Consider the following 19480-nt stretch of genomic DNA (forward strand, 5'->3'; position numbering starts at 1 on the left):
ATAAGATGAAATATGCCTATTCATTGTTTTTCCTTTTTCTTTTCAAGCCTCATCGAGCATCAAATTGTTTTTTCATGTATTTACATATATCTCATGCATTCCATATGAATATACATATTTATTATGATGGTTTTTACACATATCATGCACATAATTAAGCAAAATTAACCTATATCACATAAAATGACACTTTTGTCCTTATGGCCAAAAGTTATATGTCTACCTTTAGTGCAAATTATTCCATCAATTCATCATTTCTCATATACTCAATACACAAAATCAACTAAACTAATCCTAGGAATAAGAAATGTCTAAAATACCCTTATGGCAAAAAAATTACATCATAAGTCCTAATGAATTTCTTTATTCTTTTAAGCATAAATCACCTTAATTGTATACCCTACACATTTATACAAGTAAAAATTATTTGAATAACCTAACTCAAATTACTTCAAGTATGTAAAATCTGAAATTCTTACATTTTCTTTGCTAATTAGGTGATTTAAGCCTATCCTCCTTCTTCTCTTCTTCCTAGCAACCTTAATAAACCAAAAACATAACCATCCATCAAAACTCTAAACTTGACATCTCTTAAAAATCAAACTTTTTACCTTATAACTTATCAGAATTGATAGATCTACATTTTTTATAACTGGAGACTCTAGAAATTAGGTGGTTTAGCTAGGTTTTTTGGTGAATTTTGTTTGAAGAAAAACTTTCATGAAGTTATGGAGAATTCTTGGCCAAGGAAGAAGAAAATTAATAGTTTGGTTGCTTTATAAGCATTTTGGACTAATTTACCCTTAACCTTCTCTATAAATGACTATTTTATCCTTAATCAATTACCAAAAACCCTTAGCACCATTATATAATTTCAAGTGTGCCATTCAATTTACATTTCCACTTTGTCTCTTAAATCCTTCTAAAATGACCATTTTTCCTCTTTTAAAAATTATTGCTCATTTAGTGGTTTTAAATAATTCTTTTACAATTTCTTTAAACAACAAGTTATAAAATCAACTCTGAGGGTAATTTTGGAAGTAGAGTTTACTTACATACCTGAATCCGGGTGTTACACACATGACAAGCATATGTGTGTATGTGTGTGTGTGTGTATATAAATGTTGCTTGCAAGCTCACCCATGAATATTAATTTGAAGTTCATGGGTACACATATTATATTTTATATTTTATTTTATTCAACTTTGATTTAAAGTCATGACCTAATTGGAATTATGAACTAGGCTTGGATTTATCTGATTGGATAAATCCAATGAAACTCTATACTTTCTCATATACAATCCTAACTATTTAGAATCGTTTCACTTTGATCACTAAGTATCATAAAATATACTTTTGAGTCCAAAGGGATTTTTAGGAAACCCTCAATCTAGAATCTACATCAAATCCAATTTAGATCCAACTCAGAAAATTCTATACCTCCATGAAGCATTTGTTTGATACTAGTAATACCAAATCAATTATGCTAGAAGTCAAATTGATGATCTAATATGTCATTTAAGACTTTGCATTTTGAATGCCTCATACTCAGGTTTCAACGTAGAATTGATTCAACATTTATATGACTTGTCTTTTTGAATTGATATTCATTATTTTTAACTTAATTTGTCTTATGTCACTATTCTTCATTTAGTGACTTCATCCTTCAAAACCTCTAAAACTATCCATATTTGTTTTTAAGAAATCAAGGATATTTCTTAGTATGTCGTCCAACACATCTATTTAGACATAGTTGATATTTCTAAAAGATTTAGATATCAACCTTGATTGTATATCATCTTTGTCTCTCAATTTATATGTTCAATGACATATGATCCAAGAGAGGCATACGTCATCATGATGAAAGAAAATCTTTTCAAATTCTTATTTGCTAAATTCTTTTAGCCTTCGTTTGTTATAAACACCAATTTAAATTTAGTAGTCTATACAATTTACAACAATAGATCAATTGGGGATATGAACTGCTTAGTTTAAATTCTTTTACAAAGAATTACTTGGTTATCTTATTCTTATGCCAGCTGTAAATTTGACACTTAATTCTGATATGTTTACAATCGTACATATATACAATGTCAAAACTATCATTGTATTCTCACTCGTTTCTTTATGCAGATATCATATTCATCTTAGAAAACCAAAAGATTTTATGGTTTTATTTGTATGAATTTTTATAGATTACAACATTCACATGAGTTCTTAAATAGAACTCATAAACTTGCATACTCGACCAACTCTCTTTTCAAGGTTAATAACATTGATTGTTATCACAACCATTAGTGTCACTTGTAGGTTTTAGACTTTAATGTCATAAATAACCAGTGCGTTTATTAAGAGTTATAAGAATTTTAATTCATTTAAACTCATAATGCACCTTATCCTTCTTACATTATTCTATATACGCTGATTGATTACTCGTTTTCTTTAAGAATAAATAATCTTCGTTGTGATGTTCAACCATGCTTATTGGCACATTATTTGCTTTATGTCTAACTTTCTTGTGAATTAGAACTCAATTGAGTTCTATTATCTTCTTACTTGATCGTTTAGAGAATAATGTTTAAAAAATATTTGAAAACAAATTTTAAAATCTATTTGGTACTGGAAGGGTAATATTCTTAAGTTTCTTTAGAATATCACACAAGATAATTTATTTAACATATAGTTCAACTAACTTAAGATAATTGCTTAACATTAATGTCACTACCATTGTTAAATAAGTCATTGGATTTCCATCCAACACGTATAACACATATGAAGTGTGTTATCCTCATAGACATAGACGACACATTTATGGGTTACAATCTTTAATGTATTACGTTAAAATATTTAGTGGGTATTAAAACTCCTACTACACCTTGACATTAAGTTGGACCATCTATCTTATATATTAACCTTCTTAGTTTAACCCAAGTGATTGAGTACACACATTAACAAATTCTTTATTTCATTCTTGAAATCTTTGAATTTCTTCAATGTATTCATATTTGTATTTTCGAGGATCTACAAATCATATTAATTGGATTGTCTAATAAATCAGATGAAATTCAAAATTTGTTTTGTTTGACACACCCAGTTAATTCTCATCGTTTAGATGAAATTCAACAATCAAATAATGCTCTCACTGAAAATAGTGAAAGATTGATATGGTCATCTTTGTCTAAAAGGCACAACTGGTATCTATCATTCAACAACAATCAGATGAATTAAAATTCTAACCATGACAAAGTCTTTCGTGCCAAATTATTTGTCCAAATTAGTTTATACAATTAAGAATTCTTGAAAAAATTATAGTTATAAATCTATGAGAAGTTTTATTTTTGAAAAATATTACAACTACTTTTTATTTCTTTTAATCTTGCCTGTGCGCTAGAATGAATACATAGATCCTACAGTTAAAATGGCATGTATGTATTGCATTTCCAACTTGTAGGTCCATATCTTGTCATGGCTAGCATCCACTATGCCTCAATTTCTTCACATCAAACAAATGTGATAATTTAAATCTCATGTTAAATAGCCTGAGATTTCAAGAAAATGTTTAATTCTCAATCTTATCTAAAGTTGAAGACTTAGTCTTCTTTCTTTCATTAGCTAGAAAGGTTTTGCAGTGCTCACTTCAGTAGCTAAACTTACCACATTGAAAACAAATTACCTTACTTTTTTTAACTGCGCACTTATGAGAGTTCTAAGATTTAGAATTTAGCGTGGCATCAACCTTACTTTTTCCTCTTTTCCTTTTAAATTGGCTTCGACCTGTTTGGACATGCTAATTTGCACATCAATGTTCACTACCATCCTTATCAAACCTTCAATGGATTCTCCCTTGTTATCCTTCAAAAATTCAATAACGAACTTAGTGTAAGATTCAAGTAAAGAACAGATAACAAGGTTACAGGTCATGATATTCATCATATATGAGTTAGAGTTTAGGCCCTCTCGATTAATTTAACTATATTAAACATATGAGTTCCATTTTCTATTTTGTCATTCATTTTCGTGTTTTTAATAAGCATTCAATTCCCTCATTTCAACACCAAGTTTGGGCATAATAGGTAAATCTTGTATGATAACATACAATATTTTCCTTTCTTCCAGTATAGTCCGTAGACATCAATACCAGTCGAGGTGTTTTGCATTCAACACAAACTCTTCTTTGAATATTTTTTCAAAAGTTAGGTCGTGTGTTAAGTCTATTCTACAATAACAAAAATAAAATCATATTTTAATTTCATACTTACTTAACATGGTCTTTTGTTAAATAAATGCTCCCACTATTTTATTCAAGCTAACAGCCCTCTCCGTTGGACTTTCTTGTAGATTGAGATTTCATTAAATTAATTCTCCCTTTCATTTTGTCGAACAAGTTCAAATTAACCAATTATGTATGTCAATCAAACTAGTCACAAAAATCCATGATATCTAATTTAGCAGCTATGCATGAATCAATCATGAGATATCAATGGTGATTCTCGGTTTCAATTGGGTAAATACTACATATCACTTATGCAATAGTAACTGCATGTCCCTAACTCTACCTCTAATACACTTTCACCTTTGCTTTAGCGAACAAGTTAGGTGTACTAGTTATGTTAGACCTAATACAAACAATCACTTGATCTTCCACCTAGTAGCAGTGTACCCTTCACTTTGGTGAATAAGGTTCCAATAAATAAGGGTTTGCCTTAAGGCATTGTATTGGAAAGCATTTTAGTTATTTTTGACTTAATATATTTAAGAGATTTATTATTGTCTCGCTGATTTTAGTTATTTTGCATGTGAGGTGATTATTTGAAAAAAAAAAAAACCTTAACATGCATACTACAACATAAATTAAATATGTCGATATATAGTTTTACCTAATGTTAATCTTTTCGAGCCATAAGGGGTTAACTAGGCAACTTAGGTCTTGTTCTTCAAGTCTTTAATAATTCCTTCGTCTTTAGTCTTTAGTTATACATGGCTTCTTTTCCTAGTTACGATTCTTCTAATAATGAAATATTAAATCTTATCTAATTTTGCATTTGTAAAAATGAAACCTCGAGTTACATTCGAGGGAAGTTAGGTAAGATTAAGAGTACAACAAAACTTTAGAGAAGATAAAACACGGGTCATATTTTAATTATTACAAACCCAAAATAAAAATAAAACAAAAACATTCACATAAGATTTTTAAGTTGTATATCAAACACCATGCATATATAAACATATATACATCATAATCAAAATTAAAATTAATTAATCTTAATTATTTTACACAAATGTCAAATTACATTTTGGTTTATGAAGGTTTACAAAATTATAATGCAACCTCAAAGGTCAATAATATCTTAATTCAGTCATAATTCAACAAAATATGACCAAATTGATCTTTTCTACTTTTCTAGGTGTGCATGTAAATTGTCCAGTAATGTGTAACCAAGTATTGATTAAGTTAAGGGTGAGATTAAGAAGTACAAATTTCAAGTAAATATGTAATCAAATTCGACCAACTCAAGTTACAAGCACACAAGTGATAAATAATAACATAAGAAAATAAATGACCAAGAAACAACCCAAAGCTTAAAGGACACACCACCAACCAAGGGATTCCACCACTAACTTTGATAACAAGAGATAGGATAATGGAGAAAAATAATAACTGGCCAAAAACACACCCACAGCTTAAAAGAGAACCACTGGCCAAAGGAAACTCCACCACTAATTTTTGGCCAAGGGAGAAAGGATAAAGGAAACAAATTGCTCAATGAACAAGCACCACGATTTTCATTAACCAAGTCAAGATATTACATGGAAAAGTTAGGTCCTTATATAGACCTTGAAATATTACTAAACTATTACATTTTCAAATTCAATATTCAAGACAAATAATAGTTTTGAAGATCTTCCAAAAAGGTAAGAGATAAGAAGCCATCCATAGTGTCACCCTTGTCTTTTGTTTATTTGAGCAATTTTTGAGTTGCCTACTTGTCTCCTTGTCCTTCACCATTAATTGCTTCATTTGACTTGATTTGAGCTTCCTTATGTTAAACTTAAACAAAACTAATAGAGTTTACATAACAAAACTTATGATTAATTTATTACAAGAATAACTAAAGCATAATTAAATAAATAAGCAACTTCATTGGGCTTGGATTGAGTTGGTCAAGATTGAAGTGTTGGATCTTGATTGTTAATCATGGGTCAAATCCACATCATTTTCCCTAAGTTAAGGACGATTTGTCCTCAAATCCAAGAAGTTCTTATCTTTTAAATATGGTGACAAGTCTTACACATTGAAGGTTGTCAAGACTCCTCTCAATTCATCCAACAACATTCAAGTGAAAGGAAGAAAATCACTAACCCCTTAAACAACCAAGGCTTTGATATCAGTTGATTTGTAACCAAGTACCAAATGTTGATTAAGTTAAGGGTGAGTTTAACATGTTCAAATTTCAAGCAAATATGTAGCCAAGTTCGACCAACTCAAGATACAAGCACACAAGTAATAAATAATAACATAAAAAGATAAATGACCAAAAAATAACCCAAGGCTTAAAAGACACTGACCAGCCAAGGGATTCCATCACCTAACTTCGGTCAGAAGAGAAAAGATAAAAGAGAAAAATAATAATTAGTCAAAAACACACTCATGGCTTATAAAGGAATCACTAGCCAAAGGAAAATCCATTGCCAATCTCTAGCCAAGGGAGAAAGGATAAAGGAAACAAGTTGCTCAATGAACAAGCACCATAATTTTTTATAAACCAAGCTCTAAATATTACATGGAGAAGTTAGGTTCTTATATAGATCTTAAAATATTACTAAACTATTATATTTTCAAATTCAAAATTCAAGACAGATAAATAGTTTAAAAGATCTCCCAAAGAGGTAAAGGATAAGGAACCATCTATGGTGTCATCCTTGTCTTTACTGATTTGGACAATTCTTAAGTCGTCTATTTGCCCCCTTGGCCTCCATAATTAATGTTTCAATTGACTTGATTTAAGCTTCCTCATGTTGAACTAGTACAAAACTAATAGAGTTTACATAACAAAACACATGATTAATCTATTACAGAATTAACTAAAACATAAACAAATAAACAAGTAACTTCATTGGGCTTGGATTGAGTTGGTGAAGCTTGAAGTGTTGGAGCTTAATTGTTGATCATCGGTCAAATCTACATCATCCTCCTTGGATTGAGGAGAATTTGTCCTCAAATCCATGAGGTTCTCATCTTCTAAATATGGTGACAAGTTTTCCACATTGAAGATTGTCAAGACTCTTCCTAATTCATCTAACAACATACGAGTGAAAGGAAGAAAATAACTTACCCTTAAGCAACCAAGGCTCTGATACCAGTTGATGTGTAATCGAGTACCAAGTGTTGATTAAGTTAAGGTTGAGTTTAACAAGTACAAATTTCAAGCAATTATATAGCCAAGTTCGGCCAACTCAAGATACAAACACACAAGTAATAAATGATAACATAAGAAGATAAATTACCAAGAAATAATTGAAGGCTTTAAAGACACACCACCAACCAAGGGATTCCACCATTTAACTCCTATCATGAGAGTAAGGATAAAGGAGAAAAATAATAATTGGCCAAAATCACACCCACGACTTAAAGAGGAACTACCAGCAAAGGGAAAATCTGCCACCAATCTCTAACCAAGGGAGAAAGGTGTTACAGTAATTGCCTTAGAGCCAATGAAATTTCACATTTGTAATTGTAATTTTACATTCATTAATTAATAAAGGATTAATTATTATTTAATTCATATATGTGTCTTTTTATATAATTATCCGAATAACATGCCCTTAGAATGGTAGAATTGTAATGTGGGAATCAGATTGATCATGAGAACCCTCTGCACATATTAAGTAGTCATACTAAAAATATTCGTAATCCTAACATTACAATGAACAAGGACACATGTAATGATGATAGGATTATCATACTATTGAGTGACCCTACCAAAAGGTGGCGGTAATTCTCATATGTCAAAGTTATTCGTAAATAGTTTATATGACATATAAGTGCATATTATAGATGTGTTTATTTGACTGACCCCACCAAAAGATATTCATATGGATGGTTACTTTAGCATCTATGGAATAAATCTTTTGAACACCATGGATGCATGTGATCCTATGATTTGATGTCACTAGACAATCTCGTGTAAGGATCAGTATGGTTTAACATTATCCAACATACTATTGTAACTGGGGTATCATAAGGGTAGCGTACGACCATATCATGAGATACATGAAGGCTATGATTGATCAACAAAGGATTCGTCACTCTTGAGTAGAGGAGAAGATATCTCACATAAGAATACTAGATGACATTTATGATTGCTTGAATCTATGGCCATAGTGGAATAGGGTTGTAGCCTAATCCATGTTAGTCGTTAATGTGCATTAGTTTATACCAAGGAACTATTGAGAAAGACACATTTCTATGTTTCAACTTTAAAAGATATTGGTTTACGAAAGGATTGAATTACACATAACTTTAATGTTGTAAAAGCTTAAGAGATATCTACTAACACTCTGTCATCTAGATGGCTATGATGTTTTGCTAAAGGCCAATCTTAATCTATGTCTAAATTTGATCGAATTCAAACACTATCAATTTGGTAAAAAACTTATAAGTCATATGTATATAGGGGTTGATTTGAACCTAGAGGCGAGGATTGTTTGATGATAATCTTGGTGTTTAAGAAAAAAGAGAAAAATACAAATGAATCGAGTTTGCCTAATGGGTTAAGAGATTCGGTTTGACCATGTCATGACTGAAGTATACTACCACATGTACCATATGGCATTTATGCCAACCATGCATAGCATGGCATGGTTGTACCATGCCTCACAAAAACATGGCACAATTGCATACTTATTGTCTAAACCGTGAATACTTAGAGGAAATACATGGGAGGCACACTTGTGTGCCACTTGTGCATGTAACTTTAGCATGAGATTAATTGGAATCCTAATTAAATTAGGATTCCTATGCATTTTAATATAAAAGGTATTTTATTCGCGTCAAAGTTCTGTGACACACAATACATATACACATTGACAAAAACTTAGTTGTCATTTGGGTTTTTTGAAATTCTCTTTTCCCGTGAATATGTTGTTTATCCAACATAGGAGCCCTAATAGCCTTCTTCCTAAACAACATCCTGTATTCATGCTCCGCATGGATACTAGGGTATTGTCTCACAAGGGTTGGATAAGGTTAATTTTTTTACCACGTTAATACTTGGAGGAGCCACCAATATAGGTATAAACCCTAAAACACCCTATCAGTGTTTTATATGTTCATGATACATATATTTTATTGTAGGTCTCCTGGATAGGGCTTTAGGATTGTATAATTTTATAAAGTTTTAATTCCACTGCGCTATTGGTTAACAACGCCCTAAAACCCTATAGTGGTATCAAAGTCATCATTCAGGCATATTTTCATGAAAATTATACATGCTTATTTTGATTATTTTTCATGTTGTTACATATAATTGAATTAATCAAAGCCTTAAAATTAGTAAAGTTGATTTACAATCGTGTTGTCACATGATTTTGTAGAGTTTCATAAACAATGTAAACAAAAAGTCATTTCACTGGCGTAAGTACTATTTACATGTCATATTTCCTCACCTTAGTGGAGGCTTGTTGAGAACAAGAGTTTTCTAGATTTCCCATCACTAAAAATTCAAAAAACTCATCTAAAAACTTATTGTGAATGGAAGTGTCATCTAAAAAGACCTTACACGAAAGGAAAGGATATGGCTAGACCGATTTTGGTTTAATCGTGACATTCACTTGGTGCTTGGCACCATAGGTGTCATGGCTGGACCCTTTTCTAATTTGGTCTAGCCATGACATATCATGGTTAAATGATGGGATAGGTGTTACAGTTAGACCGTTTTTCATTATGGTCAAGCCATGACTCATCATGGCATTTTGCCATGTGTCAAGTTGTGAGACCATTATATGTCACAACTTGAATAAATTTTATTTTGGTCCAATTGATACTCATCATGGCATTTTATCACGTGTCTAGTCACGCCCAAGCAATACACCAGTTATGCATCTTTCTATAATTTTGTTGAATTCTAGAATCACAATTGGATGTCTTGCCTACACACTTGACAAAGCTAAAAATTACAGTTTGGTCCTATTTTATTAAAGTTAGGCTAAATTGAAGTTTTCTTGAGCTTTGGGGTTGAATAATAATTTTGCAAAACTTCAAAGACCATAATATAATTTTACACTTGGCTAAATAATAATTAAAATTTAATTTTAATAGGATGTATATGTTATATGTATGCAAGGTGCCCAGTACACAACCAAAGAACTGATGTGAATGTTTCATTTTATTTTCTTTAGGCTGTAATTCTGAAATAAGGTATGTGTGTCCTACCTTAATCCCTCTTATTCTTTAGTTTAGATTGTTATTTTATTTTCTTAGAATTATATAACTAGGATACAAGACCATGTAATTATTGAGGACTAAAGGCAAAAGGACAAATGCGAAGACCTGAAGATGAAGATTCAACTAGGTTGACTAGTCAAACTCCTCTTGGCTAAAGGGGCTCGACATTAGTTATTGTTGCGTGCTGACACATTTATTTTACATTGTTGTACATGTGTAGATGGTTATATTTTTCAAATATCACCTAACATGCGGCTTTAATCTGATGAGACTAATAAATTAAAAACCTTTAAATTAAATATCAAACCTAAGATTAAATTTGTGCCTTCCAATCTGATACCCTAATTAAGCTTTTGTTTGTTGGAATCTTGTTCACCAAAGCGAAGGGTAAACTTCTTCCAGGTGGAAAATTAGGAGATGTTCATATTGGGTTCGACTTAACTAGTGTATTTTGCTTGTTTACCAAAGCAAAGGTAAAGTATATTAGAGACATGAGTAGAGAATACATTTGTTGATGCAAAAAGATATGTAATATCCACCCTACTGACATCGATAGTCACATTTGAGGTTGCATAATTTGTTAATGTAAAACCTAGCTTGAGATCATAGGCTTTTGTTGATTAATTTGAAATTTACCTATTCGATTAATTCGAACTTGTTTATCAAAGTGAGAAGGAGAGTTAATGCAACAGAATCTTCGTCTAGTAGAAAGTTCATCAAAACTTTTCAAGTACAATACTAAAGGTTATTTGCTTGAGAAAATAGTAAAAGCATTTTAATTATTAAATCAATAATTAAAATGAATATTAATTGAAAATAAAATTACTAATTCTTTTATCTGTAAATTGTAGATCACACAATCACCATGTTAGACCCAACGTATTGATTAGTTCTCAAAAAGAAAAATAGGCTCATTGGAAGCACCTTTGCTAATTAAAATAGAAATCTTCAGATTATTCTGTGTCAAGAGAAGAGGCTATACATCTTTAAAGGGTCGCTACCCTATAAGTCTAGTCTTGATGCCACCCAAGAGGAAAAAGTTATTGTTAATAAGTATCTTGATGACTTTGTGAAAGTCCAATGCCTCATGTTGACTTCCATGTCACCTAAGATTCAAAAACAACATGAGAAAATGGATGTTCCATCCATACTTGCACACTTTCGAGAGTTATATGGCACTCGTGTGAAGACTAAATGATATAAGGTGTCAAGTGCATTGTTTGACTATAAACTATTTGAGGAAGGACAAGTTAGCCCTCATGTGGTCAGAATGATCGGCTATATCGAGTGGTTGGTGAGCTTAGGCTTCATCATGGAGAATGAGCTTGCTATTGACCTAGTGTTGAAATATTTCCTTAAATTGTAAGCTAATTTTATCATGAACTTTAACCTAAATGAAAAGGAGAAATCCCCTAAGGAATTGTTGTATATGCTCAAGCAAGTTGAACAAAAGGTACAAAAGGTAGCTTCGACTAATGTGTTTTAGGTTGAAGCCCATACATCTAGATCTAAGGTTAAAGGTAAAGACAAAGCCAAGGCTAAGCCCATGCCCCAAGTAAAAAAGTAACTAGATATTATTTATAAAATATATCTTTATAAACCAATCTTTTAACTTATATTAATTGAGATAGCTTACGAAATCGCTCTTGAAATCAAATGTAAGTTTGAGTCTTAATATCCACAAAGTAAAATAAGATTAGAGGCTAAAACCATGCTCAATTTACTTAGAACTTGAGCACGATTGTTTAATATTTGATGAAAGCCGTAACAATGGGTTTTCTTTACCTTTTAGGCGGCTTGGGTTATTCACACAAACTATATGCGTGGTGCTTCTTTTTTTTTCCAGGAAGAAAACATGTCGCGTGCACCACTTTGCTTTCATGAGTCAAATTTATATAGTGTATGGCTTTTTAAAACGTGGGAAATAAAATCACATGACAAGCATTCAGGGTACACATATCTATTTTATTTTATGTTTGATTCAATTTTATTGAACTTTTATTAAACGTCAGGCTCAATTGAAATTATAAACTAATCTTGGGTTTATCTTATTGAATAAATCCAATCTAACTCTATATTTTTTCATATATAACTTTTATTATTCAAAATTATTTCATTTTAATCTCTGAGTATTATAAAATATATTTGTGGGTCTAAAGATCTTTCTAAGACTCTAAACTCTCAATCCAGAATCTAAATTAGATCTAACTCAGATTTAACTTAAAAAATCTTACACTTCTAGAGTTTACTCAACTCCTTTTGTGTGTAACACATAGACTCTCCATTAAGTCAGTAGTGGCCAAATTTATGTCAATCTCTCAATTTTACATTCATTCGAAAACAAAATAAGAACAACCTCTAGCAGAACATCATGCTCACTCGATTAGTAAAGTGTCAGTATATGACTTTTTAACCTATCAGTGATATGGTTACTCATACAATTAAGTCTTTTTGTCATACAATATCTCTTCAAGATTGAGATATAGATGAATTGTCTCCTTTAAGAATCATCGATTTACATAGACTAACTTCTATTAATGACCAGAAAAACATCAAATCGAGCATCAACTCAATCCCACTATATCCATAAATTTAGTTTGTCGTTGTCATTCGTCAATGGGCCTTAACTTAAATATTAGCTCTCATGCTCGAGAGTAATGAATCCTTTATTGATCCATCATAGTCTTCGTACATATCTTGATATGACCAATCACCACTTTTTGACAATCTTCTAATTGGACTATATTGGGCTGATGTTAAACCATATCGATCTTTGCATTAGACAATCCAATGACATTAAGTCTAATGATCACATGTACCTTCTTTTACTAAGAAGATATATTTCATAGATACTAGATCAACCATCTATATGAAATTCTTTTGGCAAGTTAATCTGGTGAACATATTTACAATGTGTACTCATATATTACACAAACAACTTTAACATGTGAGAACTGTCATCATCTTTCGATGAAGTCATTCAACACTATAATAACTCTATCACTATTACTCGTACCCTTGGTTATGATAATATTGGAGTTATGAATATTTTACAAACAACCACTAATGTACATAAGGTTCTTATGCTCGGGTGTTGAGCACTGATCCCCTCGTTATAGATCAACCAGTTTTAAGACATTTATCTAAACATATATTAATATGTTTTATAAACAATGAATTTCACAGTAAATTATAATATGACCTTTATTAATGAATGTGTATCATCATACATATTGACCCTAAGACACCAACACCAACAGGAATTCCACCACCAAATTTGATAAGTATTTAGATAAAGGGCCAAAGATAAGAACACTCCCAAAAGCTTTCAATTTTAATATTCAACATCCTCTTACAAAACCTAAAAGATAACCTTTTTTGGATCTTACAAATGACACATAAAATAAAAGAGAGATCACAAATAAAATAGGAGGTTACAAGGAAAAATAATAAAATATGGTGCACATTAATTAGCCACCATAAATTTTCCCAAAAACTAAATAATATATGTAAACAAGTTAATCTTAATATTTCTCGAAAAGAAAAAAACATGTTGTCAATCGTAGGATGACAACGTTGCGTATGCCAAATTGAAAATAATTTGCAACCACCAACTTGTCTCTGTGTCGCCTTAGAATTAATTTACCTGATGTGCAACGTTTGACTATAATTCGAATTCTCCATCCCAATGTGAGCACTTGTACCCTATATAATTAAACTACACTCACCGAGTGAATTGGGTTTTTGGGATCAACAAGTGAATGGCTTGGGAAGATTGAACTGCCTTAATTAACTTGAATTCATCTTGCTTGTTTCTTCTTTCCTAGGCCAAAGTGAAGTTTTTGGGATGCCTTGATGTTGAATTCATATAAGAAACGGCAAGTTTTATCACAAAACTCATACTTTCATTAACTTAAACAGATTTTTCATAGTAGCTCCACTTCGATTTCAAAAATACTTTACCGAAAACCTTTTACCTCTTGTTCTCTGCCAATTTTCTCTCCAGTTGTTTTTCTTAGATCCAATGGTCTACAAGCTGTGTTATTGTAATTACTTTAGTTTGAACAAATGGTCTAGATTAAAATGACAAGGAAATATAAAAACTGATTACAAGAACTTCCACGTGAGTAATGCTAAATTACTGCTTGTCCTAGAATTTTCACGTTTAACCACTGTAACAGTTCAATAAGTATATTCAAGCAGATGTTGATTCGATCAAACAAATTAAAGAAGATCTAATCTTAATAATCAATCAGGAAATCAACATTTTCACATGGGGAATTCCAAAGTAAATAAAAAATTCCTGTTCGATCGATTCTAGCGAAGGTATTTATTTTCTAAGACCAAAGACTAGGGAATAGTTCCTCTGAAGAATCCGGGTGCTTTAGGGCATCATCTAAGTAATAATTTGTACTCGAAATGTGGGTTAAAACTGGATCATAAAGAGCATTTGACTGCTTTTGTTGCTCATCCATCACTTCAATTTCCATTGTTTGCCTAAAATAAACAGGTTCAACAATGAAATCGAGCTGCATTCCAGTTGAACTGCTGACATGTGAATATGTTTCACACAAATTTTCTAGCTCTATAAGTTGCGGTTGCTGCTGTTCTTCACCAACAAAATCAAGCTGCGTCACCAGTATTGAATTGCTACCTTCAAGATCGTTACTCGATCTGTAACCTTTTGTGATACTCTCTGGCTCTTCTTTCACACTTGCCTTTCCTTTGTGTTTGATCTTACAAAGCCGCCATTCCTGAAATACATCATCCATAGTTCAAATTCAACAGTAAAAGCTACAAGAAATACATCTTCTGTATCACAAGGATTGCTAAAAATCTGTTGCGAAAGACTTTTTACATCATATTTACAATGAAATTAAAAGAAATTTTTCATTACACAAAGACTAAATACATAAATCTATATAAAAAATTTAAGTTATTTGCTACAATTTTTTTTCTAACAATAAACATAGATTTGTATCAAATTACTTTCTAATGAAAAAAAAGCTTCATACACACACACACACACACACACATATATATATAATAAAATTATGTGTACAAATAATGTATAAATACAACAAAATATTACCATATAATTAGATATTGTTTGCGACAAATTCTTGTCAAGCAAAGCCTCTTCGTCGTTGGGCATCATTGGCGACAGTAGAGGGAGACGCATAAAAAGTTGGTTAATGCTAGAACTGATTGATTGTCGCTATCATCGTTGCTAGAGTTTACAACAAACCTTATGGATTTGACGGCACAGGGGGGAGAGTTACTTTTCTAAGTTGAGGCTGAAGTGAAATGCAAGTTTTTAAAACTCGAAGAGAAAATAAGAAAAAATTATATATTTTTTAATATTATTAAAAAATAACGATTTTATTTTTAACCTTAACTAAAAAATTTTAATAATAAATAATGAATAAGTAAATATTTGAATTTTTAAAACTTCGTAAATGCATATTTATTTTTACATTAAATTTTGAGTGAAAAATAGTCATTTAGCCTCTCTCTCTCTCAGCTGTAATTGAAACAAGGACAATGACAATACACTTATGAATAAGAAAAGAATCAGAAAAAGATTGGTTTTAGAATCCAACGTGATGTATATTAAATAAGATTGGTTTTAGAACCCAACGTGACATATATTAAATGTTTCTTTTTATAGGCCTTTGATTTGTTGTGTACGGCAAGTCACACTTTTTCTTGATTTCAATTACTTAAAAAAAAAAAAAAAAAGGGGTCACACTTTTTAATCACTTGCTTTAACTTATTTCCATGGATGTTGCAATTTTTAAAATTTTAAAGCTTATTCTAGACACCCTAAAGCTTAAGCTATGCAATCAAAAGGAAAAACAAATCATTAATTTATCTTCCCAAATTTTCAAATCACATTATCTCTCAGCGGTCTAAATTCTAGCATTGGCATTTCTACTTGGGATTAAATTTTATTGGAAATTTGGGCCTTCGTATAAGTTTGAAAAAAAAAATAAAATAGGATAAAAGGTTATTTATCATTATTATTTAAGATTTAGTCATCTGTATATCAAAAGGTTTTCTATAAATAGGAAGCTATGTAAACTGAAGTATATAAAAGTTGGTTTCCATTGGCTTCCATATAGCTAGACACGTCAATTGAGTCGGGTCGAATGAAGACCCGGCCCGAAGCACGAGAAAAAACCCAGCCCGGTACTGTAGCGGGCTGGGTCAGGCCCATGGGCTTACTAAGCCGGGCCTTGGGCTTTAATATTAAACCCAACGGAGGCCCGACCCGACACGACACTGTTTATATATATATATATATATATATATATATATATATATATATATATATATATTTTTTTTTTAAATTTTTTTCAGTATTCTGCCACAAGGCAGCAGAAGCTGCTGCCTTGCGGCAGAAGCAAATTCTGCCAAATGGCAGAAGGTGAAAATAAGAAAATGTTTGAGGCTGCAAATTCTCCATATGTATTTACGATTCTGTTGCATAACTTTGAATTGCATTTTTATTGGCTTTGGCCCTTTTGACATATAGATATAAAAAAAATATATATTTTTTTTTTATTTTGAAAAAGAAAAAAAGAATTAAGATTTATATAAAGATGTACGGTTTTGGTAGGCTGTTTTGTTGAAATTATTGATGATTGATTGAAGATGTATGTGTTCCAATAATCAGTCTAAATTAAGATTGTTGATTTCACATGGTAAAATAAGAGAGAAAACGATTTTGCACAGAATGCATGTATGCTTCTAGATAATACATCTAGATTCAATTTATGAATGTGAAAATTTATAAGATCAATAAAACTCTATATATATATATATATATATATATATATATATATATATATATATATATATAAAAGTATGTAAATAAGGTTAAAGATAATGTATTATTATATAAGTTAATAATTTTAAATTAATAATAAAATAATATTTAATTATATAATAATATTATTTATATATCCAAAATTACGTATACGTAACATTGTTCAGACAAAAATTAACAGCATGGTTAGGCTTTCCTTTTCACGAAATTTATAATATTTTTTATCATGTAACCACGGTATTTCTCCGCCATAAGTGAGGGATTATAAATAAAATATTCGGGGTATTGTCCTCGATTTTAATAATTAAAAAATAATTTGTGTTTAAAAATTTTAATTAAAACTTTTTTTAAATATTTAATAAGGCTCGACCCGGCCCATTTAATAAGACACGGCCCGGCCCATTTAATAAAGCCTGGCCCGGCCCATTTAAAGCCCGTTAGTATATAGGCCGGGCTTTGGGCCTTGATATTTTAAAGGGCAGGCCCGTCCCAAAGGCCCGTTACTATTTGGGCCTCGGGCCCGGCCCGGCCCATTAGCCCAATGGGCTGAGCTGAAGTCAGCCCGGCCCATTGATGTCTCTACATATAGCTATTTATGCACAAGGTTGAGCGAGAAAGAAAAAGAGCGGGAAAAGGATTTCCAAGGATAATATAATAAAATTGTAGCTTTCACGAAAGGTGTATGATGCAGAGAAGTGAGCCTTTTCGAGGAAGATTCAAAAGAAAAACCAAAGCAGAACATACATCTAACAAAATGAAGAACCACAAGAAAGCGAATAACGGGATTAAGAAAAATTAAACTTCACTATAATTAAGCTATTTGGGAGATAGAGAAGACAAACCGTTGTGTAGGAGTGAAGGCTATATTCATGCATAATCCAATTAGTCTTGAAGGCATTCTTGCGCTTTCTTTCGTTATCTGTGAACCTAAGAAATGTTAGGGGTCTCCTGTAGCCCACCGGTAAGTTTTTAGAATAAATTTTCTTCACATGGCCGGTGGCTCTCCACCATCCTCGACCTGAGACTTCTCTGGAATCAGTCTCCCTAATGTAGTAGCAATATCTCTCGTTGTCAGATAATACTACCTTGTGATCCCCTACATCAAAATGAAAAAACCAAGTTACATGTTAACATATTTCATCAAATAGACCAAATGATAAAAGAAAAAAATAGTAAATTTACTTGAACTAAAGTGTGAAGATCAGTACTAAGTTAATTGAAGTATGATCATTGTAGACTGATAAATAGTGTCTCCAACTATCCTAGCTATTTTCATAGTTTAATTCAGGATGTCTCTTCAAACAGACACAAAGTAAAGAAACACTTGTTTCTTGTAGGATGCACGAAATAAAATAAAATAAAACTTCCTTCACACGTAGAATTGGGAATAATGACTGGGGCAACCATCCATGCAACTGCAAACTTTTGTATAGAAGATAAAGAAGAAGATGTACCAGAAACGAAAGAAGGAAATGAAGCTTTAAACACCGAGAAAAAGGCAAAAATAGTAACAACAATTATACATTTAATAATAAAGAAGAGAGAAGCAATTAAAACCCACATTCAAGATCTTGTGGATCAAGCTCATACACATTCCGTTCATCAATGAAATGGTCATGGAGCGACATTTCTTGGCCAGAGACTTTTCTTTGAAGAATTTCAATGAGCTCTTCATCGGTGGGATTGAATCTGAAGCCTGTAGGTATAATCATCATTTTAACTATTTGTAATTAAACAAATTAAACTGTTTCGCAGACAAACTCTCGAAGCCTTAACTAAAAAAGAAAACGTTCGACTGATAAATGGCAAATTATTGCTTCCACGAAGGTGTAAACAGACATAGATACGGAACTTATGAAATAGTTGGGTCTCTATTGTGAGAATTTTATAATAATAATAATTAATAAATCAGCAGCCACTGCAACTTACAGCAACTAAAGGATTTGTTAGGGTTTTGGGACCAAAGCAACAGTTAGTATTGAGGGGAGTCTAAGAAAGAAAGAAAGAAATATATATATAAATAAAAGATTAATAAAATTGTGTATATTTATTTTAATATATAAATTGATATATATTTGATCTATATTATTATATAATTAGATAATTTTAAATTTAAAAAAAATTAATAATATAATAATACATATAATTATATATCTATTACAATATAACCTATTATATATTATTGTTTTTTCTTTTTTTAAATA

At 31.2% G+C, this 19480-nt stretch overlaps 1 protein-coding gene across 1 annotated transcript; it reads right to left on the minus strand.

The window, feature by feature from the left end:
- Positions 1–14781: 14781 nt before the first annotated feature.
- Positions 14782–18991, minus strand: LOC123195654 (NAC domain-containing protein 41-like). The gene is made up of 3 exons (XM_044609474.1): positions 18838–18991; positions 18119–18372; positions 14782–15198 (listed from the first exon to the last, which is right to left on the minus strand). The coding sequence occupies exons 1-3, from the start codon at positions 18989–18991 to the stop codon at positions 14782–14784; spliced, it is 825 nt and encodes a 274-aa protein (XP_044465409.1).
- Between the last annotated feature and the right edge of the window lie 489 nt (positions 18992–19480).

This window comes from Mangifera indica, chromosome 14 (genome assembly GCF_011075055.1).
Source record: "Mangifera indica cultivar Alphonso chromosome 14, CATAS_Mindica_2.1, whole genome shotgun sequence".
NCBI lineage: Eukaryota > Viridiplantae > Streptophyta > Magnoliopsida > Sapindales > Anacardiaceae > Mangifera > Mangifera indica.

Bases quoted from the DNA above. Each gene is read 5' to 3' on its own strand.
- LOC123195654 (XM_044609474.1), bottom strand. From the start codon at position 18,991: ATGATGATTATACCTACAGGCTTCAGATTCAATCCCACCGATGAAGAG. The intron at 18,373-18,837 runs GTGGGTTTTAAT...ATTTTGATGTAG, and splicing joins TGATCCACAAGATCTTGAAT to GGGATCACAAGGTAGTATTA. The intron at 15,199-18,118 runs GTTTGTCTTCTC...GATGTATTTCAG, and splicing joins GCCTTCACTCCTACACAACG to GAATGGCGGCTTTGTAAGAT.